General features: G+C 35.7%; 1 protein-coding gene across 3 annotated transcripts in view; it reads left to right on the top strand.

Moving 5' to 3' along the window:
• Positions 1 to 19,503, top strand: part of plecb (plectin b) — a 70,668-nt gene that overhangs the window by 11,940 nt on the left and 39,225 nt on the right. The window contains exons 3-11 of one of the 3 annotated variants that reach the window (XM_030158899.1): positions 33 to 56; positions 1,343 to 1,420; positions 4,268 to 4,360; positions 6,644 to 6,810; positions 13,698 to 13,813; positions 14,244 to 14,347; positions 16,270 to 16,389; positions 17,908 to 18,003; positions 18,086 to 18,213. In XM_030158899.1, the coding sequence (XP_030014759.1) occupies positions 33 to 56; positions 1,343 to 1,420; positions 4,268 to 4,360; positions 6,644 to 6,810; positions 13,698 to 13,813; positions 14,244 to 14,347; positions 16,270 to 16,389; positions 17,908 to 18,003; positions 18,086 to 18,213 (926 nt within the window). Of the gene's footprint in view, positions 1 to 32; positions 57 to 1,342; positions 1,421 to 4,267; positions 4,373 to 6,643; positions 6,811 to 13,697; positions 13,814 to 14,243; positions 14,348 to 16,269; positions 16,390 to 17,907; positions 18,004 to 18,085; positions 18,214 to 19,503 lie in introns of all 3 variants that reach the window. The other 2 variants (XM_030158900.1, XM_030158901.1) reach the window with 2 other exon arrangements.

Here is a 19,503-nt window from a genome sequence, read left to right on the forward strand (position 1 = left end):
CTCTCCTTCTCTTCCTCCTTTCATTGCTAAAGCTGAGGGACAGGAGCGTTCGGTTGGTGAGTGGCTTTAATATTACTGTCAGCCTTTTAATTATTATAATTATCCTTATTATTCTTTTTTTTCTTTTCTTTTTTTTCATGCTTTGCTGCTGGTTTGGCTCTGCTCCGTTGTTACAGACATCCATTGACTCTGTTGTTTCTCATCTGCAGACACTGTCTATGCTGTTGAATGACCAGCCTTTATTTTTGCAAAAGGGCATGAAGTTTCCTGTAAATATTTGTTCACTTTCTGCACATTTGACTTTTTTTGCATTCCTTTCAGATAATAAAATACATATAAGACTGTACATTATTTATCATGAGGTTAAATTAGTTTGTTTTCTAAAGCTAAAACTAATTAATTCAGTTTTTCTTAAGTCATATTTCTGGTTCTAATGCTGTAATATTTTCCATCAGACCGTCAGTCGTCAGTCCAGTCTTCCTAAAGCCTTTAAATGTGTTTATATTGTCCATGTTTGACTCATTAACCCTGAATATCATCATTTTTGTTCAATTCTTTCTTTTTACTTCTTAATTTTGGATGCCTCCTCTACATGGATCATCTCTGACTGATCTTTATGTTCTAACTCACAGGTGTCAAACATGCGTCCCGGGGGCCAAATCCGGGCCGCCAAAGGTTCCAGTCTGGCCCGTGGGATGAATTTACAAAGTGCAAAATGCAAAAATTACCCTGAAGATATTAACAGTCAAGGGCATCAAAGTCAAAAATAACAGCATAATAACCTAGAAATAATGACTCCAAATGTTCCTCTTGGTTTAATGTGAGAAATAATATGATATTATGCCTCTAAATAATGGCAACACCCATTTTTTCCTCTTTGATTTATTGCAAAGATCATTAAATTCTGATATCCTTTAACAATAAAATGTCAATAACCTGAACAAATATGAACAACTTGAAATGTCTAAAGAAAAATAAGTGCAATTTAAACAATATTCTGCCTGTTTGGTGTCTTGGTAGATCTGATCTGTAATGCATATGTATGAATCATAAGTTGAGGCATAATATTGATAACATGGTACTTATTTTTCTTCAGAAATTTCAGTTTTTTCCAATTATTCACATCATTTTTTGTATTGGATAGAAGTAGTTTCATCATTTAATGTTATTTTTTTGCCCTAAAAAAATCTGAGTTGTCATTACTTATAGGTTATTATGTTATTATTTGACTGGTCCGGCCTGCTGGAGATCAAATTGGGCTGAATGTGGCCCCTGAAAGAACATGAGTTTGAGACCTGTGTTCTAACTGATCACATGTGTGTTTCCTCTGTTTCATCCACAGCCCAGAGAGAAAGGACGCATGCGATTCCACAAACTGCAGAACGTACAGATCGCTCTTGACTTTCTCAGACACCGGCAGGTAAACGTCCAGCCTCTAACTTCAGCTTTTCCATCAGAGGTGGATGGAGGTCAAAGTTCAGCCCATGCATGTGTGGTTTATTACATTAAAAGTCAGTGTGAAGTCATTGAACTGTGCCCAGGTTAGTTCCATTAAGCCCACATGCTCCTTCTGCACATGCTCAGTTCCATCGAGGTCAAAAGTGGATGTTTCAGCAAAATAATGAAACACATCCAGGACCTGACGTGTGGAAACTGTCAATGATTTAGTTAGTTGTGCAATAATGCTGTAAAATGTGAATTATGTTCCATAAGTTGAACAATAAACCTCTGTTCTTACAATAATAATAATAATAATAATCAGCCCTGGCGGAGGTCTGCGCTCTCTGAGTGCTTTTCTAGAAAAGACAGCACAGACCTCCGCCAGGGCCGATCAGTGGGGCCCCCCGTGGGTCCCCCCCTCCCCCGATGACCACCAAAATTTAATCATTTTTTCCTTGTGCCAGTATCAACATTTCCTGAAAATTTCATGAAAATCCGTCCATAACTTTTTGAGTTATCTTGCTAACAAACAAACACGCACACAAAGCAAAGCGATCACAATACCTCCTGGCAGAGGTAATAAAGGACATTCTATTCTATTCTATTCTATTCTATTCTGTTCTGTTCTGTTCTGTTCTATTGTATGCTGATCTATTGTCTTCTGTTCTAATTGTTTTTTCTTGTTAAAAACACACCATATAAAATCACTTGTATGTGGTGTTCATCTGACTCAGCCTCTGCTGTTAAAAGGTCATGGTGTTTTCACACAGTGTACTCCAGTCCGTATCTGAGTCAGTTTGACCCCAAACTCCACTTCATTTTATCCATGTGAATGCAACCGTTCTGTGCTCGAGTTCCGTACCCGGGTCCATTTGAAAGTAGTCCTTGGTCTGGACTGCCCGTATTCCAGCACGGTACGTTGCCGCATGAATGCGATCCATCCCCGAGTTCAGAACTGACTTAATCACCACTCCGACAAGGGAAGGGGCTTAATCCCCACCAGACCATAGAGAGTCCTCCTGTTGTCTCCTGATAAAAGCTTCGGGTCGGCGCAGCACGGGCTCACCTAATGGACCGAACCATTCAGTGATATATCAGGGACAACAGAGGTGGCTCTGCTTCTCTCTGCCTTAAACAGGATAACAGATAGGTAAGGGCAGGGGCGTAGAATTGCATAGGGACGCTTGGGACATGTCCCTACCAATATCCTGCCACTGATGTGTTGTCCCTACCAATCCAACCGCTGTCCGTAGTGTTTAGTCAATGATTATGGCACACAAAGGGTTAATAGTCTGTCTCTGCTAGAAGTCCCGCCTCTAACCTAATTATCACTCTCTGATTGGCTCTGCGGTTTTGCTATCTTACATGTGATTGGCTGTCCTTGCTGTTACTCCATCTATTTGTAAAAGCTGCAGTTATCCGCTAGTCGGACAGGACGAAAAAAAAAAAGTTGGACCAGACAGGAGGCAGTTCGTATCTCCAACCGCTTAGTGTATGTGGTCAACATGTCTGTGTTTGTTCTGCCTGGGTCACGTCAGCTAGACGGATTTGAACATCAGAGGTGTCATTTACATTTACATTTGTACATGTGTCTGTTTGCCTGCATGTGCGTATGCGTGTCTGTGCTGCTGGGCCGGTTCATGGCATAGGCTGATAACTGATAACATGATAATTTCTCATTAATTGTCTTAAAATAAAGAAATGAGAGAAAAAAAAAAACAACAACAACAACCCCCCCTGTAATGTCTCAGGTGAGCTCTCCCAGACCGGTGCTCACTGTGTGTGTGAGTGACAGACAGAGTGGAGCTGAATGACAGTCAGACAGGTGTAGAACTAAACATCCAGGTAAAGGATGGAGAGTTTATCACCATGAAAAGGCCTTCCAAGGCCTTAGCTGCACAGTTTAGAAGAGGAGAGAAGAGGAGGCAGAAAAATAATCCAATTATAGATGGATGGAACCTTTTATAATGTTAAAAAAGTTTGATGTTACTAGCAACAGCTAGCTGAACTGAAATGAAGCAAAGTTGGCTAATAATGGAACTGAAGATGATTAAGATATGAGATATCTGCTAAGCTGTGTGGTTTACTGCTGCTGAACTGGTTTATATATGTTTATATATGGTTTATACATGTTTCTATATGGTTTACTGCTAGTTGGCTGTTTGATACATGTTTCTATGTGGTTTACTGCTGGCTGCTTTGTGCATCTCCTCTCATGCTTCATGTACCTCCTCTTCATGCCCCCCCTCCCTCCAATATGTATGTGTGTGTTTGTGTGCATGTGTGTGTTTTTTAAGGGGGGGGGGCAAATTCATATCTTGCCTAGGGTGCCAAAATGGCTAGAACCAACTGACTATGATTGTTTGCTGGTTAGATCAGCTCTACATGACGTGAAATTATGATCGCAAATGCAAAAAAACATCAACTTTCAGGAGTGCTGCCTTGCAGCACTTTTGTGTCCGCACCAATGTCAGAATCAAACCTACTCCCTTGGGTAAGGGTTTGTCTTCTTCTGATTTCTGCGTTTGTTGGATAGCGACAGAATTCCTTCCACACTGCCACCTACTGTTTCAGCCCTGGAACACCCACTCGTACTCGGGCGCAGGCCGCAGTGCATGTGTGTGTGAATGCAACATCTGCAGGAAAGGTGTGAACGTATCCAAGTACAGTACGGACTCGAGTACACTGTGTGAAAACACCCTTATTCTACACATATTTGATGTTAATCTTTGACATGGTTTCTGTGCATGTGTATTAATATTTATTTTCTGTACATGTGTTTATTAATGTTTGTTGTCTGTTTGGGCTGTCTTTCCGTTTCATCTAGGTGAAGCTGGTCAACATCAGGAACGATGACATCGCCGACGGAAACCCCAAACTGACCCTGGGTTTGATCTGGACCATCATCCTCCACTTCCAGGTCTCCTCCTCAGTCAGTGTGATGTTTCCGTTTATTTTTACCGCTCTCCACCTCTGTCTCTGGGATCTGCACCTATCAGCTGACCTTTCCATCTGCTCCGGTCCAATCACAGCCCAGTCTGCTCTGGGAAAATCCTCCTCATTACAAATTCTAATCATCTAAGAAGTTAATGTAACACACTAACATGGGTTAAGGATTAGCAAGTACCGTCCAGTTTAAGAGCAAGTTAAGAGAAAGTAAATGGTTACTTGTGGTAGAAAATTATTATTTACAGTCAGAGCAGGAAAAATATTTTATATATTTTTTTTTATTCATATTTTGTTTTTTAGAGGAAGAACATTTAAAATCAGTCATGGATAAAAAAACAAAATTAATGTTGAGAGAAATGAAATCTAAACCATCTGTGAGTCATTTTGGAAACAAAGATAACAATTTAACCCAAACTAACCAATGCACTGATATCCATCCCATAATATAAAACTATATTCTGACATTAGTCATTATTGTTTTGTATTATCCCAGACCCCTGTTAGAAAACAAACACCTGAACTCAACGTGTCCACATACTTTTGTCCACTTCATTTATGTCTCAGTCCTCTGTGGAGGGTGTGTTGATGCTCAGCTCCCGTTCGTTTCCCATCCACCCCTGCTTTTCCTGCACATGCCCAGAGCTGCCAGGGCTGAACAGGACCGCACCCTCAAGTATCAAATTGTTAAAGTTACAAAGACAGGGCTGAACAAGGGAACTAAAGACGGCAGAGGTGTGGTCGGGTCGTATTAGGTGTTATTGTGCCCCGCAGACATGAAGTTCCCAGACTCCGAAAACAGACACAGTTTGGTCCGAGTGAGTCATGGAGCATCAAAGACGACGCAAAACTCCGCCTCTTATCGTCTAATCAAGCATCCAATCCCACAGTATGATTATCCTGGATGGATTTACAGGAGAAATGCACTTCAATTAAATACAAACATATGGGAGTTTGACTGTGGGTTTAAATAGTGACTTTAAATATAGTTTATTATAACAGGGCTGTCACAGTCATTTTAGATCAGGATCCACATTCAGACCAATTTAATCTGAAGCGGATCAGAATTAGTAAAATAATAACATAATAACCTGTAAATAATGACAAATACAAATGTTTCTTTTTCTTTTTGTGCAAAAAAAAAAAAAAGTTAAATGAGGAAAATATTGACACTGACAAACAATCGAAACAAAAAAAGACTTGAATAACCTGAAAAAACTGATATTTCTTAAGAGAAATAAGTGCATCATTCAGTGCATATATTATTTTTTTATTAAATTTTCTTCAGTTTGTGGCTTATTTTCTTCATCCTACTTATTATTTTGTTGAATTTGTAATTTTTGTTAATTTTGTTTCCAATTTTAGCAACAAAATGAGCAAAAATTAATAGTTTTTCTCCATTTTCTTGCTTACTTCATCATTTTTTGTTAAATTTTGTTCAGTTTGTGGCTTATTTTCTTCCTATTATTTATTATTTTATTGAATTATTCATTTTTGTTAATTTTGTTGTTAATTTTAGCAACAAAATGAGCAAAAATTAATAGTTTTTCTCCATTTTCTTACGTATTTTATTATTTTTATTGATAAATTTTGTTCAGTTTGTGGCTTATTTTCTTCATATTTCTTATTATTTTTGTTGAATTATTAATTTTTGTAAATTTTGTTGCTAATTTTTTTCTTTTTTGTTTACATTTTAGTTAATTTTTAACTTATTTTTTCCAAGTAATTTATTATTTTGTAATTTTTTCATTCTTTTTTGGTTCCTTTTATGTATTATTTAACATATATAAACCCAGTGAGTCCATCCACTGTTACTGATCAAACTTCTTGGGTTTTACTGGTGAATCAATATTGGAGAAGAAAAAGAAATGACAAAAAAAGCAGATAAATTAACATGTCTAAAACTATTTTACCCAGGTAGCAAAATAAATTTTGAGTGAGCCATTTTAATTTCCCAACAGCAACAACAGGACTTGAACACAACACAAATGGAAAGGTTAATTTTCCCGACAGCACCTGAAGGCAGCATTAGTCAGACAATATCCCATAATACTGGAAAACAGTACAAGTTGAGTACAGATGTAGATTTATTTGACCTGAGACAAACATTTCTTTGGAACATTAACTCTGGGTGTCGAATCAAACCATCCTTTGGTTTCCACTAATGACTCATTTCTTCCCCGTTCCCTCAGTATCATTCGTTAACCCATCGCTGACCTTTGTTCCTTTAACATGGCGTCTGTCTCCGCCGTCTCAGATCTCAGACATCCAGGTCAACGGTCAGTCCGAGGACATGACAGCCAAGGAGAAGCTGCTGCTGTGGTCTCAGAGGATGACAGATGGATACCAGGGCATCCGCTGTGACAACTTCACCACCAGCTGGAGGGACGGAAAGCTCTTCAACGCCGTCATTCACAAGCACTAGTGAGTTGAATGCTCATTGATTCATGTGTGGAAGGAAGTTTTTGGTTATTTCTGTCAAGTAGTAACTTTCCTTTTTGTTATTATAAAGAGAAAACGAAAATCAAATCTGTTTTTTAAATCAGGTTTATGTTTTGACACTGAAAAAGAAAAACGTCTTGAAATTCAATTTTAATTCTTCTATTTTAAAACGAAAATCAATTAACCACTAGTTTTTCTTTTGTTTCTGAAAAGAAAATACAATTACCAACACATGATAGGCACATGTAGGCTAAAGAACGTGTGAAATTTGAAAAAAAATTTTGATGAATCATGTCTGAGAAATTGGTTGGACAAATTGTTGAAGCTGAAATTTAAAAAAAAAAATTTGTTTCAAAAAAACAAAAAAAGTAAAATTTATGAGAAAAAATCCCAAAATTTAAATTCCGGTATCAAACTGTGCACTGCACCTCTCATAGTGGTAAAGGGTGTGTGTGAAATTCGAAAAGACTCGGGTGAATAGTGTCTGAGAAATCAGTTGGACAAATTTTCAAAGTTGAAATTCTCAAAAAAAAAAATTGTAAAAAAAATAAAAATCCCAAAATTTTAATTTGTCCATCAAACTGTGCACTGAAGCTCTCCTACTAGTGAAGAAGATGTTTGTCAACTTTGAAAAGAATCGAGTGTGTTTTAACCCCCATTCCACAGATGGTGGGGGGTGAACTGAGCATGCTCAGATGTCTATGGAAAGAACAAGCTCTATTCTATCAGCACGATTTGAATTTTTTCTTATTGAGCAAACCCTTGAATTTATACAAATATTTAAATAAATCCTATATATAGAACGCTCAGCGCAGACACATCAGGGGTTAAAGAGTTAATGTGACATTTTTGCCACATTCAGTCCATAAATCTCCTCCTTTGACCTGTTTTCACGTTCCGCTCTCACGCTGTTTTCATTAAATCGCTGTTAAAACCTTTGGCTGAGGACCCGACTGTGACTAATACTGAACATTTCAGATCATAATTCCTCCATTAAACATGATGACAGCGTATTAAAGTGATGGGAACAGCTCTGAAAAATGGAACTCATGTCTTTACTGGTGAACTTTAAATATGATAATAACACACGTCTTTAGAAAAGAGTGAGTGGTTAAAGGATCTGATCCTGAGAAGAGAATGTGGCCCAATCCCAATTCACCCTTTGGCCCCTCCCCTTTAGCCCTACCCTTCCATTTTGTGCATTTACGTGAAGGGGTAAGGGTGTCCAGATTCTTGATGAGTTGGAGGGGAGGGGCTGGGGGGGGGGCTGTTTGACCCTCCAAACGGAGATTTTTCAGGACCACACTACAAACGGAGGGGTACAAGAAATCTCCCATAATTCAGTTCAAATCATCGGAAAAATGGAGTAAACGCAGCTAAGGGGGAGGGGCCAAGGGGGAGGGGCCCAGGGGTGAATAGGGATTGGGCCTGTGTGTTTATTTTCTCTTTAACACAAACTCATTTTAGTTCAGGTTCCACATTCAGCCCAATTTGATCTGAAATGGGTCGAAACTTTAAAATAATAACATAATAACTTATAAATAATGACAACTACAAATGTTATTATTTGTTTTAATGCAAAAAAAAAAAATTATATTAATGAATGAAAACATTTACATTTGCAAACTATCCAAACAAATAAGATGAGAATAACCTGAAAAAACTGAAATTTCTTAAGAAAAATAATTGAAATTTTAACAATATTCTGCCTCAACTCATCATTTATACATTAGATTTAGTAACAAGCATAAAATTGTTAAAACTGCATTTGATTTTCTTTAGACATTTCAGGTTTTTCTTGTAATTGTTCAGGTTATTCACATTTTATTTTTAGTTTGTTCATGTAAATATTTTCATGATTTAATATCTTTTTCATAATAAACCAAGAACATTAGGGGTCATTATTTATAGATTATTATGTTATTATTTTACATTGTTCTGTATGTTGGGGTCATATTGGACCCTTTGGTGGGACAGTTTTGGGACAGTTTTGGGCAGTATGTTGGACCCCCCCCCCCCCCCCTGCCTTTAACAGTCATAACAAAGGGAAGCGTGGATGGGACACAGGGGGTTAAAGGATGCAGCTGTGGAGACACCGGTGCCTGTAGGGACAGGTTTTTGGTCTTTTTTATGCAGACACACTCGAGGCTGGATTAAAGCTGCTTTCATAAAGGTCAGGGTGTGGCCAGTGGGCGTGGCCTTGGCGCTGAATGGCTGATATATGAACAGTATAGCGTTACTTCGTGCCTGGGCATAAACGGGGGTGTTTGAGCGTACGGTGTCGGTTTATCCACATCTGTGAGGACGTGGAGACGCAGAGTTTGGATTAGACTGAAACCCCAGCTGCGTTTGGACACGAGACGGGTGTTTTTAAAACGTCTCCACGGTGAAAAAGGATTAGGAGGATCTTCACCTGTTGATGGAGGTGCGTTTGATTTCCCCACCTGGATCAAACACAGTCAGTGAAAGCAGACGATGCACCTGTAAGTCCAACCGCCGAAGGGTTTAGTCCGACGTCTGTCCAACAGGACGATGCTGGGAGGACAGAAGAAGTCCAAGTGGAGGAAGAGGAGTCTGGGTCTGGTCGGTTCTGGATCCATGGGTCACGTGGGGGACCGGGTGGTCATGGTCTGTGATGACATCCCATCTGAGGAGTCCTCCTGGGACTCGGGGCGGGGCTCCCACAGCTCCGGGACGGGGACCAGGTCCAGCGGAGACGAACTGGGACATGGGTGGAGGTCCCACAGCTTTAACGGAACCTCCAGACCCGCACGGCAGTACCCGGTCCAACGGGTCCAGTCCAAAGCGGTCCACGGGTCAACCTCAGTTCTACACGTCAGACAGATGTAGGAACTAAACAGACACACAGACCATGGGTTTGGACGCACAGAGGGATTATTTATTTAAATTAGATTGTACAGAGAAGAAACAAAACAACAACAACAACATAGTTTATCTTTTATTTTCCTCCTGAGACCCAGAAATGCATTTGTCCTCTGAAGGGGACAAAAGTTTCACAGTTTTACTTAAAAAATGCTGTTCACTGCAAAGGACATCCCATTAAAAAATAAATGAATAAATAAAAATAATTTTAAAAATGTATCTGAAAAAACTGTGCATTATTCAGTTTCCAATCAAGATAACTGTTTAACTTAAAAAAGCTAAAACATTCACTTTCCTGGGTCTAAGGAGGATATTAAAAAAAAAAAAAAAAATAGGTGATTTATTATAACACGTGCACTGTGTGAAATTATGTTGACAGAATGCAAAGAAAGAAAGAAAGATAGAAAAATAAATAAATTAGAAAGAAAAATGAAAATTTGCATGAAAAATTAGGTAAATAAATAAATAAAATTTAAATAAGATTGAAAAAAATATAAATTAGGAATAATAATAATCAAAGTTAAAATGTACTGTACATAAAAATACAAATTATTGAATAAATAAAGAAATAAAACTAAATGAAATTGAAATAAAATAAATAAGGAGAATTAAAAATGAAAATTTACACAAAAATCAGTGAAAATATTAAAGTATGTTTTTTTCCATGGTTCGTAAACATCCATCTTCTTTAAAGGTTATATTTCAGTTTTAATCTATGACAGGTTTCCATATATTTTCAAACTTTAGTTGTATTTTTGTTTTGTTTTTTTTCTTTTCGGTATATATTATATTGTACGTTATTCTTTTGAGTAGAAGGTTTCTTAACATCTGTTTCATCCACTGAGTCACATCTGCTGTTTGAGTCTTTTTCCACAATTGTTTTATACTTTTTTTTGGGTTAAAAATAGTGATTTTACCGTTACTGATACCTGTGTTTAACCCTTTCATTCCCAGTGTTCAGTCCAGGGTTCATCTGTTCTCCAGCTGTTCTCCTGTTTATTCATGGTTTTGGGTTTTTTAGTTCATATCAGCCAAAACAGTGCATTGTCATGTACACTGACACCTAGTGGACAGTCAGGGGAAGTGCTTTTTTTTTTTTTTTCTCATAACCAAGATGCTGAACATCCCAGGAATTTGTTGTAAATCCTTCTATATCAGGAATCACCCCTGAAGTTAGAAAAATATTAAAGCATCAAGTAGCACCTAAGGGTTAATATCATTGGTCAAAATTACACAGATTTTTTTAATATTAAAAGAAATTTGCAGTTAACCTCATGTCGACTACATATGAGTCCATGCATCAGTGTCTGCATTTCATCCCATTACTGTAACTTTACTGTTCTGGATAAACTATGGAAGGAAATGTGTGCCTTCAGATACTGAATAGTTGTGTTTTGCAAGATTTTTTTTTTTTAATAGTTGTATCTTGTATTTTGTACAAAATACAACTATTCCATATGTGATGGTACACATTTCCTTCCATAATAAACCTGATCTGAACTAACATGTTTTAGTTTAAATCATTGGATAATTGGTATTAAAGTGGAATTAACATCATTTTTTAAGCAAAAAGTTATTATTTTGCATATTATCTCCATAAAGTGAGTAACAACTAGTATTCGAATATGTTAAAATGTGAGAAAATATCAGATTAACAGCATTACTAATGTTTTTATTTTATAGTTTTCATCCTTTTCTGATAATGGCTTGTTAAATACATATTTATTTGCTTCCAGCTGAGTGGATATTTATAGGACTACATGAAAAATAGGTTCATAACTTCCGAACCATTAATCTTATCAATCCATGTCAATAATTAATGCAAAATACAATTATTCATCGTTTCATGGTCATCAGATATGACCCATTTGGACATTCAGAGGCTCTGTAGTTCCCGTGGAAACACCGTCATCTTCTACAACATTGATTCACAAGTAAAACCCATGGAGCTGGATCAATGACAGTGAAGAAAATGAACAAAAATGAATTAAAAACCTACAAAATAATAAATAATGTGGAAAAAATAAATAACAAAATATATATATACTAAAATAAAATAAAATAAAATAAGCAACAAAATGAACAAAAAGAGGCAAAGTAATGAATAAAATAAACAAAAATTTCAGTTGGATCAATGACAGTGGATAAAATGAACAAAAATGAATAACCCCCCCACACACACAAAATAATAAAAATGTGACAAAATAAGCAAAACATTTACTAAAATAAAGTAAAATAAGCAACAAAATGTACAAAAAGAGTTAAAACAGTGAATAAAATAAAATAAAAATTATAATAAATTAACAAAATAATAAATAACATTAACAAAAAAAGCCAAGAAATCAGGCAAGAAAATTAACAAAAAACAAGTACTGACAAGCATTGATTCACCAGTAAAACCCATGGTGTTGCATCAATGACAGTGGATAAAATGAACAAAAATGAATTTAAAAAACCTACAAAAAAATAAGTAATGTACAAAAAATATGGGAAATTTTTTTAAAAATAAATAAATAAATTAAATAGTTACATTGGGTTTATGTTCAGTTAATGATAGATTTGCTGAAAATATCCCCTTTTTCTTCAGTTTTCTCTGTTTCTGATATAATAATCCTCAACTTTAATCTGATCTTTTATGAACATCTACATGATCAGTAAATTAAATATAGGAAAATACAGGATTTATAATGAAAAAAGTCAAAATAAAGAAGATAATATTACAAAAAATGGTTAAAAAATCACTTAAGAAAGGTTAAATATAGAGAAAAAATCATTTGGGAACCTCTGCAAAAGTACCACTGGGTCTTTATGGTTAAGGGAAAAAAAACAGAAAAAAAGGACTAAGGGTCTTATAATTCAGGCATGAAAGGGTTAATGTACGATGGACGATCATATTAATTTTCTGTGGGAGTCGAGTCGTGGCTGGTCTCAGATCAGATTCAATAAATGACATTCCATCTACAGATGAAACACCCAGAGGAGGAAAACGCAGGTGTGTCTTTAAAAGCTTTTAGCCACTGGCACAAGGTTTTAAAAGTCAATTCACCGACGCTGGAAAAGAAAACTAAAACATCACTGGTTTTAATATTTATATGGAAGGTTTTTGCTTTTATAGTTTTTCCAAATTACCAGTAAAAATACACTCATGTCCTCCTGGGACCCAGAAGGGGACGAGAGGTTCACAGCTGTACTGAATAAAATAAAATAAAATAAAATAAAATAAAATAAAATAAAATAAAATAAAATAAAATAAAATAAAATAAAATAAAAACGCTGTCCACTGTAAAGAATGTTTCATAAAAAAATTAAATAAAATAAGATACAAAGAAATATCTGGAAAAAAACAGGTGGATTATGCTCTTTTCATTATTTAATATAAAAAACAAAACAAAGATATTTACCATTTATTTGATCAATATGAATGTTATTCACCAAAAATGAAAACACCTGAGTTTTGGTACACCTATTGATGACCAACAAAACGAACAAAAACACACATCATCTCTGCTGAAAAATGCACTTTGTTGAAAAAAAAAACCAAAACTAAACTAAAACTAAAAGAAACTCATTTAATAATGAAACTCAATAAGAATCAAAATACTGTATTAATACCAGGGGGAAGTGATTGTGTGTTACAGTCACTCCATTTAAGTTTAATAAAAAGTAGAAGAAAAGAAATGATTAATACAACAGCAGAAAATATATTTCATAAATATATATATATACTATATATATGTACATATATACATACATACATATGTGTACATATATATATATATATATATATATATATATATATATATATATATATATATATATATATATATATATATATGTATGTATATATATATATATATGTATAAAGAATAAACCATATGGACAACATTCACCTTTGGTTTTGATTTAATCAAACACCAGAACCATGTGACTCATACTATGTTTAAACTATTATAACTGATGGGTTCTCCTGGTCTGGTTCCCTTTAGTCCCAGACTGGTGGACATGGGTAAAGTTTACCGACAGACCAACCTGGAGAACCTGGAGCAGGCGTTCGGCGTCGCTGAGAGAGACCTGGGGGTGACACGACTGTTGGACCCTGAAGGTAACACATGAGACCACTTTGATATGGGTCCACTTAGACCAGGACCACCAAAGTCAGTTTAGTCCAGGTTCCACATTCAGACCAGGTTGTTCATGTCATTCTCTTCTTTTAAAGAATAGTTTGTAAATGTAAACATTTTCATAATGTAATTGTGTTTTTTTTTTACTCTACAACATAGAGAAAGTTTGTATTTGTCATTATTTATCAGTTATTATGTCTGACCCACTTTGGATCACACTGGATTAAAGTGTTTTTCACATCTTTAATTATTATCTTCAGTGTAATTTTTCCATTTCATAAATTCATTCCATGGGTCAGATCGGACCCTTTAGTGCACCTGTTTTGGTCCACGGGCCATATGTTTAATACCCCTGTCCTAGACGTGGCTGTACTGAACTGACATTTAAACCCATTTTCTTTGTGTGTTTAGACGTTGACGTTCCACATCCTGATGAAAAGTCCATCATCACCTACGTGTCGTCGCTGTACGACGCCATGCCTCGCACCGACGTCCATGACGGCATCAGAGCAAATGTAAGGTTTAGTATTTTATTCCCCGAGTCCCGACTGACGCATGTAAATACACTAGTTTTTTTTTTTTATTTTACCTTTTTCATACATTTTATTACCTTATATTTTTATCCTTTTATGTTGTATATATTTCTTCTTTTTGATAGATTTGGCTTTTTGTATAATTCAGTATTTCTAATACATATTTTTATTAGATAAGATAAGATAAGATAAGATAAGATAAGATAAGATAAGATAAGATAAGATAAGATAAGATATTCCTTTATTAGTCCCACAAGGGGAAATTCCAAATTTACAGCAGCAGAGTGGAGTACAACAAAGCACATAAGAGTTAAAAAAAAGGGCATTCAGCCAGAACAATTAGACACATAACAGGAAATACAGAAATGCAAACCCCCCCCCCCCCCCCCCCCAAAAAAAAAGCTATAAATAATATCTATAGCTATATTTTATTTTCAGAGTAATTTTGTTTGAGTTTGAAGCTCACTGGACGATAGTCCATGAGTTATTGTGGAACTGATGTGTTCGGCATTGTTTTCATCAGTTTTTGAGAAATTTAGATTTTTGAATTTTTTTTACGAATTTTTGAAATATTGGTCAAATCAAATCAAATTTTGTTTATATAAGGCCAAATCATAACAAATGTTCCATATGTTGTTGGTTTATATCATGTAAATGGTTATAGATATCAATATAGTTCCTATTGATCGCTGATAGAAGTCACATATGGACTTTCATTTGGGTCCGTGACCTTTGACCTTGTGTGACCTTGAAGGGTCAAACTCAAGGTCATCAGTGTCTAGATTTCAACAATCTTCTTCTCCAAAACTACTGGTGTGATTTATTTCTAATTGTTTCTGGAGCTTCATTGGGACAATGTCAACAAAGTTTGTTCAGAGATTAGAATAATTTTCATTTTGAATTTTTGACACATTTTTTAAATATTCTAAATGGTCCTTTCCTTCTAATGGTCCACATTTTGATGGTTTAGAACATGTAAATGGTTCCAGATATCAGTCTAGTTCCTACTGATCCCTGGTAGAAGTCACATATGGACTGTGATTGGATGAGTTGAGTTCTCCTCCAGTGAAAGTCCCGCCCACTTCTATAGTTAGATTGATGTGCATCCAGACCACAGGACTGGAACACAGAACAGAACCTGAACAACCTCACACATTCAACATAGAACAGCTGCTGACGTACAGGGACACTGGAACTATTTATGTATATACACAGTCTTTTGTTTCCACTTTCAGAATCTGCTGTTCCTGTAACAGTGTGAATACAGATTTATCCTTTTATTCTATTCCTTACATAAATGTGCTTCAGATTAAACCTTTCTTTAATTCGACCTGATTGACTGTTTGATCAGATTTAATAAAAACCAGCGAGCTTGTGACTCTGGTAAATGAGCTTTTGTTCCGAGTGTTTTCCGACGTTCAAAGACCAATAGAAGTCTTGTGAAACCAAGTAATGCAGGAAATTAACAACCTGTGGTGTTTACACTGCAGTGGCCAAAGGGAGACGTCTAACTGTGTGTTGTACTGCTGTCATCATCATCTGATCACATTAACACAAATCATTGATCTGACTCCTTTCATGTTCTGCTAGACCCAGGCTCTAGTCTGGACCTGATCTGGACCCAGGCTCTAGTCTGGACCTGATCTGGACCCAGGCTCTAGTTTGGACCTGATCTGGACCCAGGCTCTTGTCCCACACATGCACCCATCCTCCATATTCTCCTCTGTTTCCTCTTCATCAGCCCTTTTCCCTGCTCTGTGTTTCCCCATCCACTCTCACAAGCCCTGGATTGTTGGTTGTAATTGAGTTTAGGCTGATGTGTGGATGAACCAGGAGGAGAACAGTGCTCCTGTGAGCTGCTCCTAACTCCCACATGTCTGTGTTTTTTGCTGCGTTTGCTGCAGGACCTGGAGCTCCGTTGGCAGGAGTACTACGAGCTGGTGACTCTTCTGCTCCAGTGGATCCGACACCATGTCATGGTCTTTGAGGAGAAGAAGTTCCCCACCAGCTACGAGGAGATAGAGGTGAGAACACACACTCACATGTTATTTCGTTTGTGTGTTTGTGTGTTTCCTGTGAAGGTGAAGGTACGACGCCGTCTGTTACGTAATGTCTGTGGGCTTTTGTTTTGCTGAAGGCTGAGAAAACGCACCCAAAACATAGATAATATGAAGTTTAATCCTCCCAAAAATCAGCTCAGAGCCACACCCTGTCAGAACAAAACACCAGAGGAGTCAACTATTTAAAGCACTTAACAAAGTTATATCTGCCATGGACTAAACACTGTTATATCTGATAATACAGCAGGGAGCGCTTGATTTATGTAACCCTTAGATGCATAAGTGGGTCAAAATGTACGACAGCACATTAAGGCCACATGGGAAAATTAAAAACACGTCACAACGAGAATAAAGTCATAGTTAAAAAAAACACATAATTTAATGAACATATAAATATATATATATATATATATATATATATATATATATATATATATATATATATATATATATATATATATATATATAAAATAACAAAATAAATTCAATATGTTCTGCTCAAAAAGGAGTGGGAAGAAGAAAACGTATTAAATCCCACCCCCATCTCACATTTATACAACACAATACATGACTTTTACTCCCTTAATTACATAAATACATGTATATATATATATACATATATATATATATATATATATATATATACACACACACACACACACACACACACACACACACTACCGGTCAAAAGTTTTAGAACACCATAATTTTTCCACTTTTGTATTGAAATTCAAACAGTTCCAGTCCAATGAACAGCTTGAAATGGTACAAAGGTAAGCGGTGAACTGCCAGAGGTAAAAAAAAAAAAAAAAAAAGGTAAGGTTAAACAAAACTGAAAAATAATGTACATTTCAGAATTATACAAAAAGGCGAACAAGAAGTGGGTTAACAACTTAAAGCAGTTCTGCAGCAATGGAGCCTCAAAGCCTCGACAGTTGGTGCTACCAGTTCCTCCAGGTGTCCCAATGTTTGTGCATTCCTTCCAACCCCCTCTGTCTGCAGAAAAGTAGTGTTGGAACACACTTTGGTACCATACCATTGGGAGCATTATTTGAACAGTATTGTACTGCAGAAAGTAGTGTGTTACCATAAAAATGGAAAATAGGAAAAGGCAATTAACAATAGAACAGAGACAGACCATCATAACACTGAAAAATGTAGGTCTGTCCTGCAGAGGAATTGCCAAGAAAGTCCAGGTGTTATATGACCTTAATATGCTGTTGTAAAAATGACCCGGTGAGGTGGTTTTTTCACAATATCTTTGTAGTGAAAGGTTGTTATTATTTCATATTCCAGGTATTCCAAAAAAACATGTTGTTGACATCCTGACATTTAAATTTGTTCTTATGAATGATGAATATACACACTAAGGCATGATGGGTAATCCGTCTGGAACAGGGTCTCATCAGACCACATGAGTCTCTGGTCTGTGTTTATTATTTCCTCAGATTTTTTTGCTGTTTCTGTTGGTTTTCCCTTCAGCTTCTGTGGCGTCAGTTCCTTAAGTTTAAGGAGACAGAGCTGCCGGTCAAAGAGTCGGACAAGAACCGGTCCAAACACATCTACCAGTCCTTTGAGGTCAGTCTGTCCCAAACTCTTTCCTGTTTTTTGTCCTGTTTTAACCTGTGTACTGACACGTTTTCCCTGGTTGGGACCTCAGAGTGCAGTGCATGCTGGGCAGGTGAAGGTGCCTCCAGGTTACCACCCCATCGACGTGGAGAAGGAATGGGGTCGACTCCATGTGGCCATTCTGGAGAGAGAACGTCTGCTCCGGATAGAGTTTGAAAGGTGAGCACAAGTCTGTGGAAATGTGTAAATAATAGCACCACAACACACCTGTGTGGAAGAGGACAGGTGTATACAAATATATATATATATATATATATATATATATATATATATATATATATAGATATATATATATATTTATTTATTTATTTATTTATTTATTTATTTATTTATTTATATATTTATATATATATATATATATACAGTATAAGTTTGTGTGTGTGATGGTTTTCCAGTCTTTTGTTTGCAGTTCAAGAACAGAACAGAGCTGCTAAACAGTGACAATAAAGATTAGTTATTTTCTTTTCTATTCTCTTCTTTGCCGTGTGATTCTAATCTATTCTATTTTATTCTATTCTAATCTATTCTTTTCTACTCTATTCTATTATTTTTATTCTGTTCTATTTGATTCTATTCTATTTTTTTCTCTTCTTTTTTTTATTCTATTCTTTTCTATTCTTTTCTACTCTGTTCTATTATTTTTATTCTATTCTGTCCTTTTCTGTTCTATTCTTTTCTATTGTTTTTGATTCTATTGTACTCTATTCATTTCTATTGGTTTCTATTCTATTCTATTTTTTTCTACTCTTTTCTATTATTTTTATTCTGTTCTATTTGATTCTATTCTATTTTTTCTCTTCTATTTTTTTTATTCTATTCTTTTCTATTGTTTTTGATTCTATTCTATTCTTTTCTACTCTGTTCTGTTATTTTTATTCTATTCTGTCCTTTTCTGTTCTATTCTTTCTATTGTTTTTGATTCTATTGTATTCTATTCATTTCTATTGGTTCTATTCTATTCTATTTTTTTCTACTCTTTTCTATTATTTTTATTCTGTTCTATTTGATTCTATTCTATTTTTTCTCTTCTATTCTTTTTTATTCTATTCTTTTCTATTGTTTTTGATTCTATTCTATTCTTTTCTACTCTGTTCTGTTATTTTTATTCTATTCTATCCTTTTCTGTTCTATTCTTTTCTATTGTTTTTGATTCTATTCTATTCTATTCTGTTCCTCATCTGTTTCTACAGTACTTTGTTTTTTAGTTTTGTTTTCCCTTTTATCTGCAGATGCATATTTGTAGTTTTCTGTAGTTTTTTTTTTTTAATTCCATTTTTCCTCCGTGTCTGAAGCGTTCCTAACATTATATGATTAGATTTGATTAAACGGACCCAGACGTGGTGAATTTGTCTCATATGTACGTGGCGTAGTGAGTGTCATGACTGGAAAATGAGATGGTTGGAGTCACGGGACGGTGGCTTCATCCCAACATAAACAGGACCATGAGTG

Source organism: Sphaeramia orbicularis, chromosome 16 (genome assembly GCF_902148855.1).
Source record: "Sphaeramia orbicularis chromosome 16, fSphaOr1.1, whole genome shotgun sequence".
NCBI classification, from domain to species: Eukaryota; Metazoa; Chordata; class Actinopteri; order Kurtiformes; family Apogonidae; genus Sphaeramia; species Sphaeramia orbicularis.